At 36.5% G+C, this 15,937-nt stretch overlaps 1 protein-coding gene across 23 annotated transcripts in view; it reads left to right on the forward strand.

The window, feature by feature from the left end:
• OSBPL8 (oxysterol binding protein like 8) overlaps positions 1–15,937 on the forward strand; it is a 191,912-nt gene that overhangs the window by 55,222 nt on the left and 120,753 nt on the right. For 13 of the 23 annotated variants that reach the window (XM_070507289.1, XM_070507283.1, XM_044747677.2 and 10 more), the window contains exon 2: positions 7,850–7,958. Coding sequence is in view for 6 of the 23 variants with exons in the window: in XM_044747677.2 (XP_044603612.2) it covers positions 7,917–7,958 (42 nt within the window). In the remaining 17 variants the exon portion in view is untranslated. Of the gene's footprint in view, positions 1–7,849; positions 7,959–12,554; positions 12,634–15,937 lie in introns of those variants that run through there. The other 10 variants (XM_070507285.1, XM_044747672.2, XM_070507287.1 and 7 more) reach the window with 3 other exon arrangements.

Consider the following 15,937-nt stretch of genomic DNA (forward strand, 5'->3'; position numbering starts at 1 on the left):
CTAATCTTTGACTTCAAAGAAAATACTAAAAACTTGTTTCTTGACATATTAGCAGTGTCTCTTCTCTTTATTCCCTGTTATCATCGGTGAGAAATTCAGGGCTTATCCTTAATTTTATCTTTTCTTTCCTCTTACTGTTCCCTTTTTTATTCATGTTGTGATTTGATTTTTACATTGTGTGTGTGTCTTCTTTGCTTTTTATATACGGTAATTCTGTCTCTACATAAGGTAATTATATAGAGTAATTCTGAAAATTGAAAACTGGAAGTTGGGATTCATTTATTCATTCTATAAATATTGATCCTAGTATTCAAGTACCCCAGGCTCTGAACTCGGTCCTATTTCTGTTTGCACGTTCCCAAAGAGAGCTCATCCAGTCTCGTGGTTTTAAATTCCATCTATATGCTGGCCCCCAGTTTACCTTTCTAGCCTGGCCTCTGCTCCTCAGCCTCACATCTGTGTGTTCAACTGCCTTCTTGCTATCTCTCTTCAGATGTCTAACTGCATCTCAAAGTGAGTATTCCCCACAGGAGCTCCTGATACTCATCCCTTCTCTCTCCAAGGCTCCCCACAATGTACCCCCTGTCTCTTAGTGGCAATTTCATTCTTCAAGTTGCTCACACAGAATCTTTCTAAGTTCCTGTCTCTTTCTTTTTTAAAACTCATAGTCTATATCTGGTTCATCGACAAATCCTTTGACTCTATCTTCAAAATGTTTGAAGAATTTGACACTATTCACCACATCTCCTGCTACTATTGTAGCACAAAGCACCTTGTTGTCTCTTGCATGGATTATAGCAATAGTGTTCCAATTTGTAATATCTTCTCAGGCAGCAGCCAGAGTGATACTGCATAAGTCAGAGTCTGTTATTTTTTTACTTTCCTTTCAGTGGTAACTTTCCATTTCATTCAGAGTAAAAGTCAAAGTCCTTTTGTCCTTTGAGGCTGTCTGTGATTTGAAATTTAGTTATCTTTCTGTTCTCATTGCTCACTACTCTCTTCCTTATTCCACTTGCCATATTAGCCTCGTTGCTATTCTTCAGACATGCCACATGCTCCTGTCTCAGGATTTTTGTGCTTGCTGTTTTCTCTTCTGCCTGGAAAGGTCTTCTAGATGGTTGGGTGGCTCATCCCCTCATGTAATGAGATCTTGACTCAGTCAATCCTATCTAAAATTCTCCCCTACTCCTGTGACATGTCATATAATTCCTCCCTTCTTACTTTTTTCTTCTTGGCACTGATTACTATCTTATACACAATGTGTTTTAATTATTTAATACTTTAAAAATTATCTGTCAAGCCAGGTTCATTGATGAAAACAAATTGCTATAGGTACTTTAAGCAAAAGGGAAATTAATAAAGGGAATTAGATGCTTATAAATTTATTGGAAAAGATGGAGGTGTGGAAGTTGGAAGGGCATTCCCGGCTTTCAGGTTAGTCACTGCTGCTGGTGAATTGTAGCTGCCTGGCAGTACTAAATGGGGAACTGGCCAGGGGAGCATTTGGTGATCACTGTAAAACCTCATGTCTGTTAAAGCCCCTGTATCTGTTGACTGCCATCAGAAGAAGAATGGTCTGGTTTCTGTTTCCTTTCTGCCTTCCAGATGTTATGGAAATGCATTGCATTGGCCAAATGTAAATCACATGCAGAATCCCAGAGGCAAAGATATTTGCAAGATGGAGTTCTTATGTTTTTAGCTTCTGTGATACAGAGGAGAGCACAGAAGGTGATGAGAATAAATGATGAGATAAATATATCTATATCTATATTTATATGGATAAGATAAGAATACACACATACCTATTGTATTAGTCAGGGTTCTCCAGAGAAACAGAACAGATAGCATGTATGTATGTACAGAGAGAGGGTGGGGGAGGGAGAGAGAGAGAGGGAGGGAGAAAGAGATGGATTTTATTTTAAGGAATTGGCTCATCCAGTTGTGGGGGCTGGCAAATCTGAAATTTGCAGGGTGGGCTGACAGGCTGGAAACCCAGGGCAAAGTTGATGCTGGAGTCTTGCGTCTGAAGGCAGTTAGGAGGCAGAATTTCTTCGGAGGAGGAGGCCCTCAGTGTTTTTCTTTTTAAGGCCTTCAACTGATTGGATGAGGCTCACCCACATTATGGAGGGTAATCTACTTTAGTCAGAGTCTAAATCACATCTAAAATTACCTTCACAGCAACATCTAGACTGGTGTTTGACCAAACAACACATAAAATTAGCAATCACTGTCCACCCGTTGTCAAATTGGCACCCATGTACGTCTCCTTGAACAGAGGCTGAATTGTTAGGGGCTGAATTGTGTCTCCTCAAAATTCATATGTTTCAGTCAGTCCTAACTCCCAGTACTTCAGAATGTGACTATATTTGGAGATAGGGTCTTTAAAGAGGTAGTTAAGTTAAATTTATGAGATCGTTAGAGTGGATTCTGATTCATTATGACTGATATCCTTATAAGCAGAGGAAATTTGGACACAGACATATACAGAAGGAAGACCAAGTGAAGGCAGAAGGAGAAGAAGCCATCTACAAGCCATGGAGAGAGACCTCAGAAGAAACCAACCCTGCTGACACCTTGATTTCAGACGTCTAGCCTTTAGAAATTGTGAGAAAATATGTCTCTGTTGTTTATGCCACCCAGTCTGTGGTACTTTGTTATGGCAGCCTTAGCAAACTAGTATAGTACTTAATCTCCAAATAAAGACAGTTACAGGGTCATGTTTCCACTTAATATGATGCAGCTGTCCTGCATACAATGCACTAACCCTTTCCTCAGAAGGGGATGCAAAGTCCTTGCATTATGTTCACTCCTCTTGGTATTCTGTAACTTAAACACTGATGTAAAGTTAATAGTCATTGAACACTATGATGTAAAGTCAGTGCTGCTTATGTTACATGATAAGTGGATAAGAAAGGGAGGAAAACAAAGGTATTTGATACATACACACAAATATGTTCATAACAAAATTAGGAAGAAAAATACTCCTAGCAATTCTCACTCCTGTAACTGGTCATGAACTGATAGCTAGTATTTATAACTATGTTCTTCCATTACCCATTCCGTATTCCTCGTTGCCCTTGGTAAGCACCTCAGCTGGTCATGGTTCTTTACCCGGTGGGGCAACCCAAACCTTCATCCCTGAAGGCTCTGGGCCATTAGTAGCCCTGTCTGGTTTGGGTTATTGTAGTTTTCCACTGATTTTAATCACAGGGCTTGGTGGTACTCATGGAAGCCCTCAGGGATCATCTGTATTTCAGACATACTCTTCCTTACCTCCGTTGTGGAAGAGTAGTCCAGTTTCCCCTTGGTCATCAGGATCAGTCACCCCAGCCTGCACAGTAGCTCTCTTCTTTGCCTGTTGATTCAGAGGCATGAAGAACCCTAAGTGGCTAGGTGGCAGTCTTAACTTCCAATCCAGTGGAATCGTTGTGTCTCCTGGTGGATGCATTCCTCTCTTTGGAAACTAAGACCTGTAGGCCAGCAGAGCATAAGGTTGTGGAGACAGGAAGCAAAAATTTTGCTTAATGGGTCAATAGGGATAATGATAAATGGTGTCACTCACATTTTCTTCCTCTGACTGCTGGATCTGTGAATCCTGGCCATGGGAGAAACAGCATATGTTGACATTGATTCAGAGTATATACAGCCTTCTGGGGAACCTCGCCCCAGCCCTGCAAGGTATTGCTGCTTGGCTGGTGCTCTGAGTCTTCAAAAGGCCATTCCACTTTTCTCTCAAGCCAGCTGCTTCAGGATCATAGGGAACATGGTAAGACCAGTGAATTCCATGACCATGGGCCCATTGCCACACTTGTGTTGCTGTGAAGTGAGTTCCTTGATCAGCAGCAATGCTGTATGAAGTAATAGGATGTTGGATGAGGCATTCTATAAGTCCACGGATGGTAGTTTTGATGGAACCATTTTGTGCGGGGAAAGCAAATCTGTTTCCACAGTAATTGTCTATTCCAGTAAGAACAAAACACTGCTCCTTCTGTGGTGGAAGCAGTCCACTGTAATCAACCTGCCACCAGGTAGCTGGCTGATCACCCTGGGGAATGGTACCATATTGAGGAGTCAGTATTAGTCTTTGCTACTGGCAGATTGACACTCAGCAGTGGCTGTAGCCAGGTTGGTCTTGGTGAATGGAGATCCATGTTGCTGAACCTATGTATAACCTCAGTCCCTGCTACCATGGCCACTTTGTTCCTGAACCTATTGGGCGATGACAGGAGTGGCTGGGGAAAGAGGCTGGCTTATGTTCACAGAATAGGTCATTCTGTCCACCTGATTATTAAAATCCACCTCTGCTGAGGTCACCCTTTGATGAGTATTCACATGGGACACAAATATTTTCACTGTAAAGGGCCAAATAGTAAATATTTCAGGTTTTGTATACCACATATGGTCTCTGTCACATATTCTTCTCTTCTCCCTCCTTTTTCTTCTTTATTACAACTATTTAAAAATGTAAAAGTCATTTTTAGATTGTGTGCTGTAGTTTGCTGACCTCTGGCTTAAATGGTAAAAAAATGCAAGGTTCAGTTAAGTGAAAATTATATTGGGAGGAAATCCACATTTCCAGATTATGAAGGTTAAGGATGTCACAGCATTAATTTTAATTATAAATTGGGATAAAGCCAAGAAAGTCTTAATAAGGCAGCGAATGCTACACAGATGACAAACACACGTATATGCACATACATATGTGTGTGTGTGTACATTACATATATACACACACCCATATAGAGTCATTCAAGAAATAGTTACAAATTATCTAACAATTTATAGCAAGTGAATTGCCAAAGTTGAGGTCACAAACTCAAGTGCCTCCAAGGACCTGACAGATAAAAGAATGAATTTTGGGCTGGCCTGGTGGCGCAGTGGTTAAGTGCACACGTTGCGCTTCGGCGGCCCGGGGTTTGCCGGTTCGGAACCCGGGTGCAGACGTGGCACCTCTTGTCAAGCCATGCTGTGGTAGGTGTCCCACATATAAAGTAGAGGAAGATGGGCACAGATGTTAGCTCAGGGCCAATCTTCCTCAGCAAAAAGAGGAGGATTGGCGGCAGTTAGCTCAGGGCTAATCTTCCTCAAAAAAAAAAAATTTTTTTTCTGGAGATATACGTATATATAAAATAATCTGGCAGTCCTCACCCACTGAGATATAAAAGGATACACTCATGCTAGAGATAGACCCAGGGGGTCTACACTACGGAGTTTTCATCACTGTGACTAGACAAGCGAGGATCACCAGACACTTGAAGAAAACCCATAAGACAAAAGAGAAGGATCAAGATGAGGAACTAAAATGACTTTAGAAGAAACAGGATTCCCTGGAGAGAAGAACAGTGAACAGCAGAACATTTACAAGAAAATCTAGCTTGTATTCCTAGAAAGATTCAAAAGAATACCACAACTATAATGAGAACAGGTTACTAATGTGTAATCAGGAAATAAGGAAGTCATTTTTTTTGTGTTAAAAAATCATTGACAAAAATAAGAAGTCTGTGGATGGACTGAGGAATAAAATGGACTAAAGACCAGTTTGGTAACCTGGGAAATAAAGTTGATAAAATACTAAAGGATGTAGAACACAAAAATACAAATAAATGAAAAATACAAAATTAAAATTAAGAAATATGGAGTTCCGATATTTGCCTAATACAAATTCTAGCAAGAAAGAATAGAGAATAGGAAGAAAGAAATAATTAACAAAAAAATCAGAGGAAAACTTCTCTGAACTGGAGAAAGATAAAGTCGTCAGTCTGAAAAGAATTCCTTGAGAGCCGACAGGATTAATCAAGATAACCCACACCTAAACAAATTCTTGTGTGATGTCATAACTAAATTCCTGCATATTTCCAGTGAAGATGGAAATAATGTGTCATTCAGTGATCATTTTTCTTCTTGTTTAACTGAGTAGGGTAGATGTAATTGTTCTTTGCCTTTTATGAATAATTTCTCGCAGGGCTAGAGAAGAGACATACATTGTCAGATTTATGTAATATTTTGGTATTCATTGTTTGGTAACAGTTCTGTATTTTAAAGTGTCAATCGTTTGGCAGCAGCAGATTTCCATACTATATGCTTGCCCCTAAGCACTTAGGACCTTGAGCTCCCATAGCACTTTGTTCAGATGTCTTATATAGTACTTGTGTAGTGATTTATTTACAGTAGATCTTTTATTGGATTGAATTCCTTTGTTGGGGAGGCATGCAGTAAAACTATGTTAAATGATTGAGCTAGATGGGCTATTTTATTTACTAATCACGTTCTTGGTAATGTTGCAGAATTTTTATCTTCTGTTGATGTCTTCTGCATATATGGTTTGTTTTTTCTCATGGCATTACCTTTTAGCATACTGTATAACTTACTAATTTATTGTTTATCTCCTTCTTCTAGAATATAAGCTGCATGAGAGCAGGGTTGGTTGTTTGTTTTGCTTATTGATGTATTCTAAGTGCTTAGTATAATGCCTAGGAATGAATGAATTCCTGAAATGGAATGGACAGGATGAGAAAATTGGAAAAATATTTTTGAAGTTGAAGTTTCCTATGGGAATTTTGTTATTTTGTTAATAATATTGCCGATTTCTAGGACATAATATCTATCAGTCTTCAAATAAGAATTTTAGTTTGCATCCCATAGACATAAATAATTTTTGTATCTTTTGCTATTTTGAGTTATTACTTTATTCTTATAGATAATTGAGTTGACAGTATTAGTTCAGTACAACAAATGTTTATTAAATGCCTACCATGAGCTAGCACTGGATAAACAGACAGATCAGTAAAACACAGTCTCTGCCCTTGAAGAGATTGGATCATGAGAACAAATAACTACAATGCATTGTAATATATGTAGTGAGGAAGGTTTGTAAGGTTTATAAGTTGAAAGGCAACTTAGCTTGGGCTAATCTTATTGTATTTGGTTTTGTTAGATGTGTTAAGGAAGAATTATTAGAAAAGTTATAGAGACTTCTGAATATCTATAGTTTACTGTAGGAGTTCAGCTTGGAGAAAAAGACTTGTGATGAAGATATACTTCTAAGACTTTTCAAAATAAAAATAAGTATAAAAGTAATACATGTTCATTGTAAAAATTGAAAAATACAGAAACACAAACAGTATATAATGTTCTGTCATTTGCTTTTTCCACTTAATGTGTTCTTCTTTCCAGTTTGCTACATATAGATCTTCCTCATTAAGAAAAAATTGTTGCATGATATTCAATTGTATGTCTGTAGTATAATTTAAGCCAGCTCCTAATGATTGACATTAAGGTTGTTTCCAGTTTTTCCCATCATATCTATTAGTTTGTTGGATGTGCTTGTTTATATATCTTTGTGCATTTGTATAAGTGTATATGTGGGGTAATTCTTAGCCTTGAAACTGCTGGATGAAAGCATATATATTTTAAACGGTCCTCTAAAACTTATGATTTATATTCTTATTGTAAAATTATATGAAGATACCTGTTTTCCTACATTCTCACCAGTGTTGGATATTAGCACACTTTTTAGTTTATGCCAATGTAATAATAAAAAAAGTTATATTTAACTTTATTTCATTAATTATATGCAGTTTTAAGCATCTTTTCAAATTTTGAACAGTCTCATGTCTTTAACCTTGCTGTTGCTATTCCTCTTCAACTTGGAATATTTTCTTTTTTCCTTCCATTTTTCTCTGAATCTTTATCATTCTTCAAGGCCTTGTCAAAATCTGTTTTTTCCTTTATTGGATTTCCCAATAACCTCAGTGTAAAATGATTTCTCCCTCCTAATATAGCTAATGCTCTGTCTTCCACTTAACATAGTTTTATACCAGTCCTAATACATATGATTTTCTTCTTCTAGGGTTTCCGAATTTACAGGATGGCTGAACGTTAATGGAGAGAGAAGCATAGACCTATCTTCTTTCACTATGGAGGCAGGTCTGGCAGATGGAGAACCTGACCGAACTTCGGTGAGTGGTTCAAATACAGCATAATAAGGTAGTATCGTCTGTGGCTATAAAGTATTTGATAGAAGCCATGATTTTATTTAAAAAAATATATTTAAAACAAACTTTTGAAAGGATAGTTTAAAATAATACTTTAACTCCTCTGTTGATATGAAAATTACAGATAGTTTAAAGCTTGTTGGAGCACAACCGAGTCAGTTTTCTGAAATTTCTGCCCCATCTCCTCCCACTCTTCCCTCACCTTGGCAGCCATATAGTGTAAGACATACTGATATAGTAGTTTGTGTTTATGTTTTTCCCTGAAAACTTTGTCTTAGTGAAACAAGAGGATGTTAACAGTTGAGGAGATTAAATGCCTCCAAATCTGAAGTCACATGCGGCCAGGAGCAGATAAAGGGAATGAAACAAAATAATTAGGAATTAAGAGCAGTTGCCACATTTATTCTTTCTGTAAAAACATAAAGATTTAATAAGCATTGCTGCCTTGTGATTGTGATTGAATTGTATTCTGACGTTAAAATAAATAAGTAGGCGTACTGGATAGTATACCTTATCTAATAAGTAAAAATCAAATTCACCAGTAGGGTAGATTAAATGATGATTTATCATTGTACAAAAACATTTTGTTCCACGGTAATTTTATTTTCAATTCTCCTGTTGCTTTTGAGAGATTCTATTAAATATTGATTTATAGACTCTGTGAAGAAGGTTTCTGCTACCTAAAGGAAGGTTGCTACTGGGTAACATGTAGTCAGCTGGTACCTCTATGATTTGTTAGGTGGTAGATTCTTGGACAAATTTCTGTTGTTGGAATAGTGCGGAGGCCAACTTTACTGTCTTTCACATTGCTGTGGAGTTGAGAGTCACTGTCATATTGAGGTGTTTGTAAATTTTAACTTAGTAAATGTCCTTTGTTCTGGCTAAAATGTAGGAACAGCCTAATGATTGATAGCAAAATGCAGTTTTGCTTACTTGTATTAACTTGGTCCTAACCTTTCTTGAATTTCTGGTTCAAACTTGTTTTACTTTCTTAAATAGTCAAAAAAAGTTAAACTTTAAAATCGTAACTTGTTAATAGAGAATAAAATGGACATGGAAGTAACTTGATGTATGAGGAAGGTTATTGTGATGGCGATTATAAATGGAAAACAGATGGTAGGTTATTTTATTTTTACTATGATTTCAGCAAAAAGTTAAGATTAAAGCCTTGTCTTAGAACATGATGTTTACTTTTCCATAAATAGCTTCTTATTTAAAGCTAATGGACTTTCTTAAGTTCTTTTAGCTAAAATATTTTAAATCTCTTAGTGATAATGAAAATGCATTTTCATTCTTTTACTAACAATAATTGCTATTTTCTAAGTGTATGCTTTGTGAAACTGTCCTCATAACAGCCATTAAAGGTAGATATTTGTCTATCCTGACTTCATAGATAGGGAAATGGGCTCAGGGAGGTTAGTTATGTTCTCTAAGAGCTCACAGTTGGGCAGCTGAGGTTTGTTTGTCTCTGAATATTTACTTTGCCATTAAGGGTTGACTTCGTACTTGTCTTTCTGAATAGAATTGCTTAAAATGTATTGTTACCTTTTAAAATAAATAAGTAGATAGTATTAAATTCTTTACCAGAATACCTGTGCTGTAGTAATAAAGTTGTAATCATTTTTTATTTTAAATTCTGTTGATGTTGAGAGGTTGGAGCAAGTTATTTAAAAATCAGTGAGAGCAGTTTTTTTCTTCTTTTCATTGTTTCTTTTATGAAATATTGTAGCTCATTTTAGAGAGAATACCAATAATTTCAATAAGAACTGCTGAAATATTCTGTATTTAAAACTAATCTTGAAGTCCATTTTGAGTTACTTATTTATAAAAAGCACCTTTGCGCTGTGTGGCCTAAGCCAGTTACTATTTAGGTCTAGGAGAAGTGGGATGAGAGCAGGGGCTCTGTAGACATTTAGCTACTTGTTAAAATCCGAGCTCTGTCGCTCAGTTGTATAACCTAGTTAATTAAATCCTCGGGTTTCCAGTTTCCTCATCTTTTAAATAAAAATAATAGGAATATCTACCTCCCAGACTTCTTTTGCATTTTAATTGAGATAATATATCTATAAAATGCCTCTTACAAAGCTATGCACATTGTAAACATCTAATAAATAAAAGCTACTATTGTTATTGTTAATATAACTGTTAAGATTAAGCCTTCTCTTCTGAAAGATAAATAATTAGAAGACAGGAGAGACAATAAAGCACATTGAAAAAACCCTAGGCTATTTGGTAATTTTGGCTTTACACTTTCTCTGGATCTCAGTTTTTCTGCCTAAAATATTGAGGCAAATACTCTACTTCAATAAAAAATATATAGGGAAGAATACTTGTCCTGCTTACTTGTTACGGACAGTTTGACCTAGTGAAACCAGAAATTTCTTTGAAAATATAATGCAGTGTGTCAGTACGAGGTGGTGGTGTTTTTAAAAATCTGATTGCATGCACTGGTTTTTAAAATATTATTAGTAAACTTTTTTTGAATGCAGCCTTTGTGCAAAGTACTATGCCAGATGAAAGGGATGCCAAGAGATTCACGATATAGTCTGTCTGAATTATGTTTATTTTGGGAAGACTAGAGGAGAAATGGATAGATAAGACAATAACAGTGTTTACTAGGTGTTACATGAGGGCCATATACAAGGCGTAGTTAACAAGTTCTGAAGCTTGGGTCGTTGCTCTACACTGGGGTGGTTAGAGAAGCTTTCTTAAAACATAAACTTTGAATAACACAGGTAATAGGGATCATGAGATTGAAAATGAGCAAGGAGAACATTTTAGGAAGGGAGGATAGCAAGAGGCAAGGCTAAGTGGGGAATTAATTGCTCAAGGTTTATTCAGGGAAAACTGAGTAGAAAAATTGATTAGGTAGATTGGAAAGTAGTGGTATTTACAGGAATAATGATTGATGTGGCAGATAGATACTAAACTTATGGAAGTCTTTGAGTCCCAGACCACAGATTTTGAACTTGGTCCTGTAGGCTGTGGTAGGTCATTGACTGTCTTTATGTAGTTGGATAAGATGAATCTGGAATCAGATATAAAATGATTTGGATGAGTGAGAGATAAAGATATTAATTAAGATACTATTGTAGTAGTCTTGGTTGTGAAGTTGTCAAAGCTTGGACTCAGTCTGACCTCATTCATTTAATTTTCTTCTTTCACATGAGATAACTTTTTATATATATATTTATTTTGAGGAAGATTAACCCTGAGCTAACATCTGCTGCCAATCCTCCTCTTTTTGCTGAGGAAGACTGGCCCTAAACTAACATCTGTTCCCATCTTCCTCTACTTTATATGTGGGACGCCTGCCACAGCATGGCTTGATAAGTGGTGTGTAGGTCCACACCCAGGATCCGAACCGGCGAACCGCGGGCCACCAAAGCAGAACGTGAGAACTTAACCACTGCACCACTGGGCCGGCCCCAGAGATTACTCTTTATGTTTTTAAAAAATTCATTTGCTTATTCATTATCCCAGTTGCCTATAGTTATATTTTTTGTGGTAGTGTTGTTTGTCTTAGGTGGTAAATACTGAAAAACATGGATTAAATTTCTCAATGTGGCACTAATATACTGTAGGACACAAACGTACATTTAATATATATCCTAAAATATTTTGTAAGAGTCCAGAATTTATATCACTTTAGAAATTAATCTCTAAGGAATTGTCGACACAGATGGTGAATGACTATTCTATAGATAAGGGAGATATGGTGACCTTTACTTGAGCTGTGCTGAGGGCAATAATCTGGAAAGGCAGTCTCCACAAGGAAGAAAGCATTCTGGAGAAGCATGGTTTTCAGTATAGTTTTATACCTTTATAGAACAAAGAACATACATTAAACACACCCAGGATACACATTCACCAAAGTTTCAAAGAGATATTGAGTTGCAGATTAGCAGGTCAACATGCAGCTGATGTCTCCTGAGGGAATTTATCTTCAGGAGTACTGATGTGGGTGTTACCAGTAGTACTGTAGGAGGGGGAGTAGGCATCTTTATCTTCAGAGTGCCTTCTTTTACTTTTGAGATAACGTTTAAGGCATGCTTTACTTTAGTGGTAAAAGCACATGTACAATGTATGTTTGATAGGTCATAAGTCAGATTTTTGTTTAGGCCAAAGTAACTACTCCATATACTTCAATATGTGAAAATTACTTATCAAAATGCTTAAAGTGTAGGAGTCAATTTTTATTAATAGATTGAGGTGGACTAAATAAGTGAAATATCCTTTTAGATTTTAAAAAATTAGAATATCTTCCTTAACTTAAGGAAAGTCTTACATCTTTGGAATATCTAATATGTTATTTCAGTTACCAGAGGAAACTGCTTTTTAAGTTCTAAGTCAAAATCTTTTGTTGTATTAAAAATTGATTATATAAGTGGCTTTTTAGAAGAGAATAAAAGTTTTAAAAATATGTGTGAATCTTTTTAGTATTATAATGGGTGCTCAATTCAGGAAATCTTTCTTAAGATTCTCATTTAAATTGGGTGCTTTGAATCAAAGCCTTTCTGAAGTAGAAGGAACCACAAAGATGATTTCAATTATTCTCAGAAGGTGGTAAACGAGTGTCTTCCTGATGGACCTAGAGATAATCCAACTTCCTGAAACTTTGATTTTGCATACTTACTGGGTAAGTTTTTCATGATTGCTGTGATTTGGTGTTCATAAAGTAAAGTTGGTATTTTATTAGAGTTTATTGAGAGCTTTAAATCATATTCTCAATGTGGCTACTATATGTAACATTTAGCAACATTGTGCAGCTTTTGTATATGGTCGTGCAAATTAATAGAATTGCTCCAGTTTTTGGTAATGTCAGATATTATTTTTAGTGGGTCACAGTTTTTAAATGTTGCTATTTTTGTTAGGAATATTAATAGTTTAGCTTCATCATTATCTTTATTGATTTAGTATATTGTGTGGTATTGGTGATAGCATATTTGTAATGACAGTATTTTTGGTGCGTAGTTTCCCAATAACTGGCCTTTAGAGCATTTATGCATTCAAGTCAATTGTAAATCCATATGCCATTTACAAATCCTCCCACAGTATTCTTGTAAAATGGGACTTGGTTGTTCTTATTAGATTCTCTCCCTTGCTGAAAGGTGAGAATGAGTGAAGAAGGGTTGTGAAGTCTCTTGTCTCATCTATAATAAATGGGCTTCAGTCAAAGTTTGAGGGCCACCAAATTTGGTACATATTCTCATCTGATACTTGAATATCCTTTGAGACCTGCCTACTAAGTGTTTGGCTAATGCTTAAATACTTCAGAATTGCCTCTGTAGAGGCCTGTTTGATTTTCTTCCCATTTCATAAAGACTGTGCTACCAGCAGAGCCTTTTGCAAACCTGAGTCCCCCTTAGTCTTTGTGGGAAACTTGGAGATCATTTAGTCTAATGATCTGCCTGATGTAAGAATTCTGTCTATAGTATTCCCCGATGGCCAGTCGTCCAGCATCGGCATGAACACATGTAGTTACAGGTAACTCAGTATCTCAGAAGGCAGCAGAAATCATTATACTTGAGCCAAAATAGGCTTCTCTGTTAAATGTCACTGTTGGTCATTATGCTAGTTTCCTATTGCTGCCTTAACAAGTTACTGTAACAAGTTACCACAAATTTCGTGGCTTAAAACAACACAAGTTTATCATCTTTCAGTTCTGGATATCAGAAGTCTAAAAGCAAGGTGTTGTGTTCCTTCTGGAGGCTCTGAGGGAAGAATCCATTTCCTTGCTTTTATCAGTGTCTAGAGGTTGCATTCATTCATTGTCACATAGCCCCTTCCTTCCATTACGTCAGCCTCTGACTTGTGTTGTCACATCTCCTGCTACTCGCTTTTATCTTCTTAGCTCCTTCTTATAAAGACCCTTGTGGTTACATTGGGCCAACTCAGAGCGCAAAGTCCCTGGTACAGTGTAAGATAACACTCACGGGTTCCAGGAATGAGGATGTGCACATCTTTGGGAGGCTCTTATTTTGCCTATCACAGTCATAGTCCTAATCTCTGTGCATCCCAGTCTAGTGGAATGGGTCCTGTTGCTGGATAATCCAAAGTCTGTGGTCTGGTGGGGCATCTCACCTGGGTAGTTGCCAGTTAGATTAAGCCTTGAATACTAATTTTACAGTTCGAGTTTTCTGTTTTTAAGGTAATGTCAAGCCATTGAATTTTTTTTAAGCAGAGAAACAACTTATGCAGAGTTGTGGTTTACTTAGCAGAATTATGGAATATTGGAGGGGCAGCAACTGAACATGAGAGTTATCTGGAGTGTTTTGGAAAATCCCAGTACTCAGGCTGCACCTCATTGAATTTGAGTCTCAGAGGGTGAGATGCAGACACCAGTACTTTTTAAAGTCTCTCAGGTGATTTCAATGCACAGTTAAGGTTCAGAACCATAGAAATAGAGGCGGTTAGCACAGGGAACAAGTTAGCATGCAGTTGTGTAATCTGTGTAAAAGGCAATTAAAATCTGTAGGGTAGTAGCAGCAGAGTAGAAAATACTTCCCTTCTGGATTTTACTTCCTAGAATTCTAGAATCTGTACTCTCCATATTTGGGTTACTGTATTTGTGTGGAGAGAAAAAAAAATATGTTTTATACACTTACTATGTGCCCCTACCTGGGCTTGACATCTCACACACTTTCTCATTTAATCCTCTCCACAATACTGTGAGGTAGATATTACTCTGATTTTAGAAATGAAGAAACTGAGGGTCTGAAGGGTTAATAATTTTCCTAAGATCGCATAGCTAGCCAGGAGGTTGTGGTAGGATTTAATCGATACTCTCATTCTGTTATTCTTGTCATCGAATGCAAAGGCTAGTGTTTTTGTGTTATAATCTCACCTATATTACACCTAGCCTTTCAAACATCTTTTAAAGTTTTTACGTGCATTATCTAATATAATGTATGCTTTTAAAACTATTTGGTACATGATCTTTTTTTTTACCCAAAGCTTTCTTCTTGTAAATAATTTTGACTTTTCTATCTGAGATGAATGTTTTGGCATTTAGGCAGCATGTACTGGTAGTTGCTGAGACATCAAGAGCAGTAGCTAACTGCCTTTTTATGTGAGGTGGATAGATATTATGAGTCATGGATGTTGACGTTTCCATATTATTATTAGCAGTCTTATCTATGGCTTCATACTGAACAACATGAAATACTAGTTAGTGATTTGTTAGAAGTAGAACTCTGGAAGCAAAGAAGGTAATTATGTAGTCCAAAGGCCAAGATCATGGGTGTAATTATTTTAGTGGACAGTTAACTTTTTTCTTGTTTCATAACCATAGACTTCACTAACAGTCTCATCAGCTACATGACGTTAGTTACAACTGACATATTGATTGATTTTGAACTTTGTACTTGTATGTGAAGACCTTGATGAAGGAGGTTGGTTTAATCATGACAAGAGACCACCAGTACCAGAAGAAATATGACTTACGCTTCACTACCAGAAACTGGTGGTGAGTCTGTAACGATGTTATTTATGAAGGATAGAATTATTTAAGAAAAAGGATAGGGGAATTCCTAACAATGGAATTTGGGCATATGATGGCCAAAGACTAAAAGTGGAAGAAAATATGAATATGCTTTAAGTTACAACTAAGGATATTCTTAGGGTTGAGGTAATTTTCTATGTTGAATTGTTAGTATAACAGAATTTTAGGACTGTAATAGATCTCATGAGCAAATAAGAAAACTAAATTCAAGGTATTTATTCAAGCTTATATTAATTCAAGTTATAGTTTGTGTATCTATATTAAGCACACAGAATGTTAAGTTTTGGAAAATACAAAGATGAGCAAGACTTGTTTTTTGCCATAAGAGAGTTTAAACTAATTCATTTAATTTAGAGGAACTCAGCAAACTAGCTGTAAGAAATTCTTTGCTAGGAATTAGGGCTATAGTAATGAGTAAGCCTTTTCTTACATTTATTCA

Source organism: Equus asinus, chromosome 4, assembly GCF_041296235.1.
Source record: "Equus asinus isolate D_3611 breed Donkey chromosome 4, EquAss-T2T_v2, whole genome shotgun sequence".
NCBI lineage: Eukaryota > Metazoa > Chordata > Mammalia > Perissodactyla > Equidae > Equus > Equus asinus.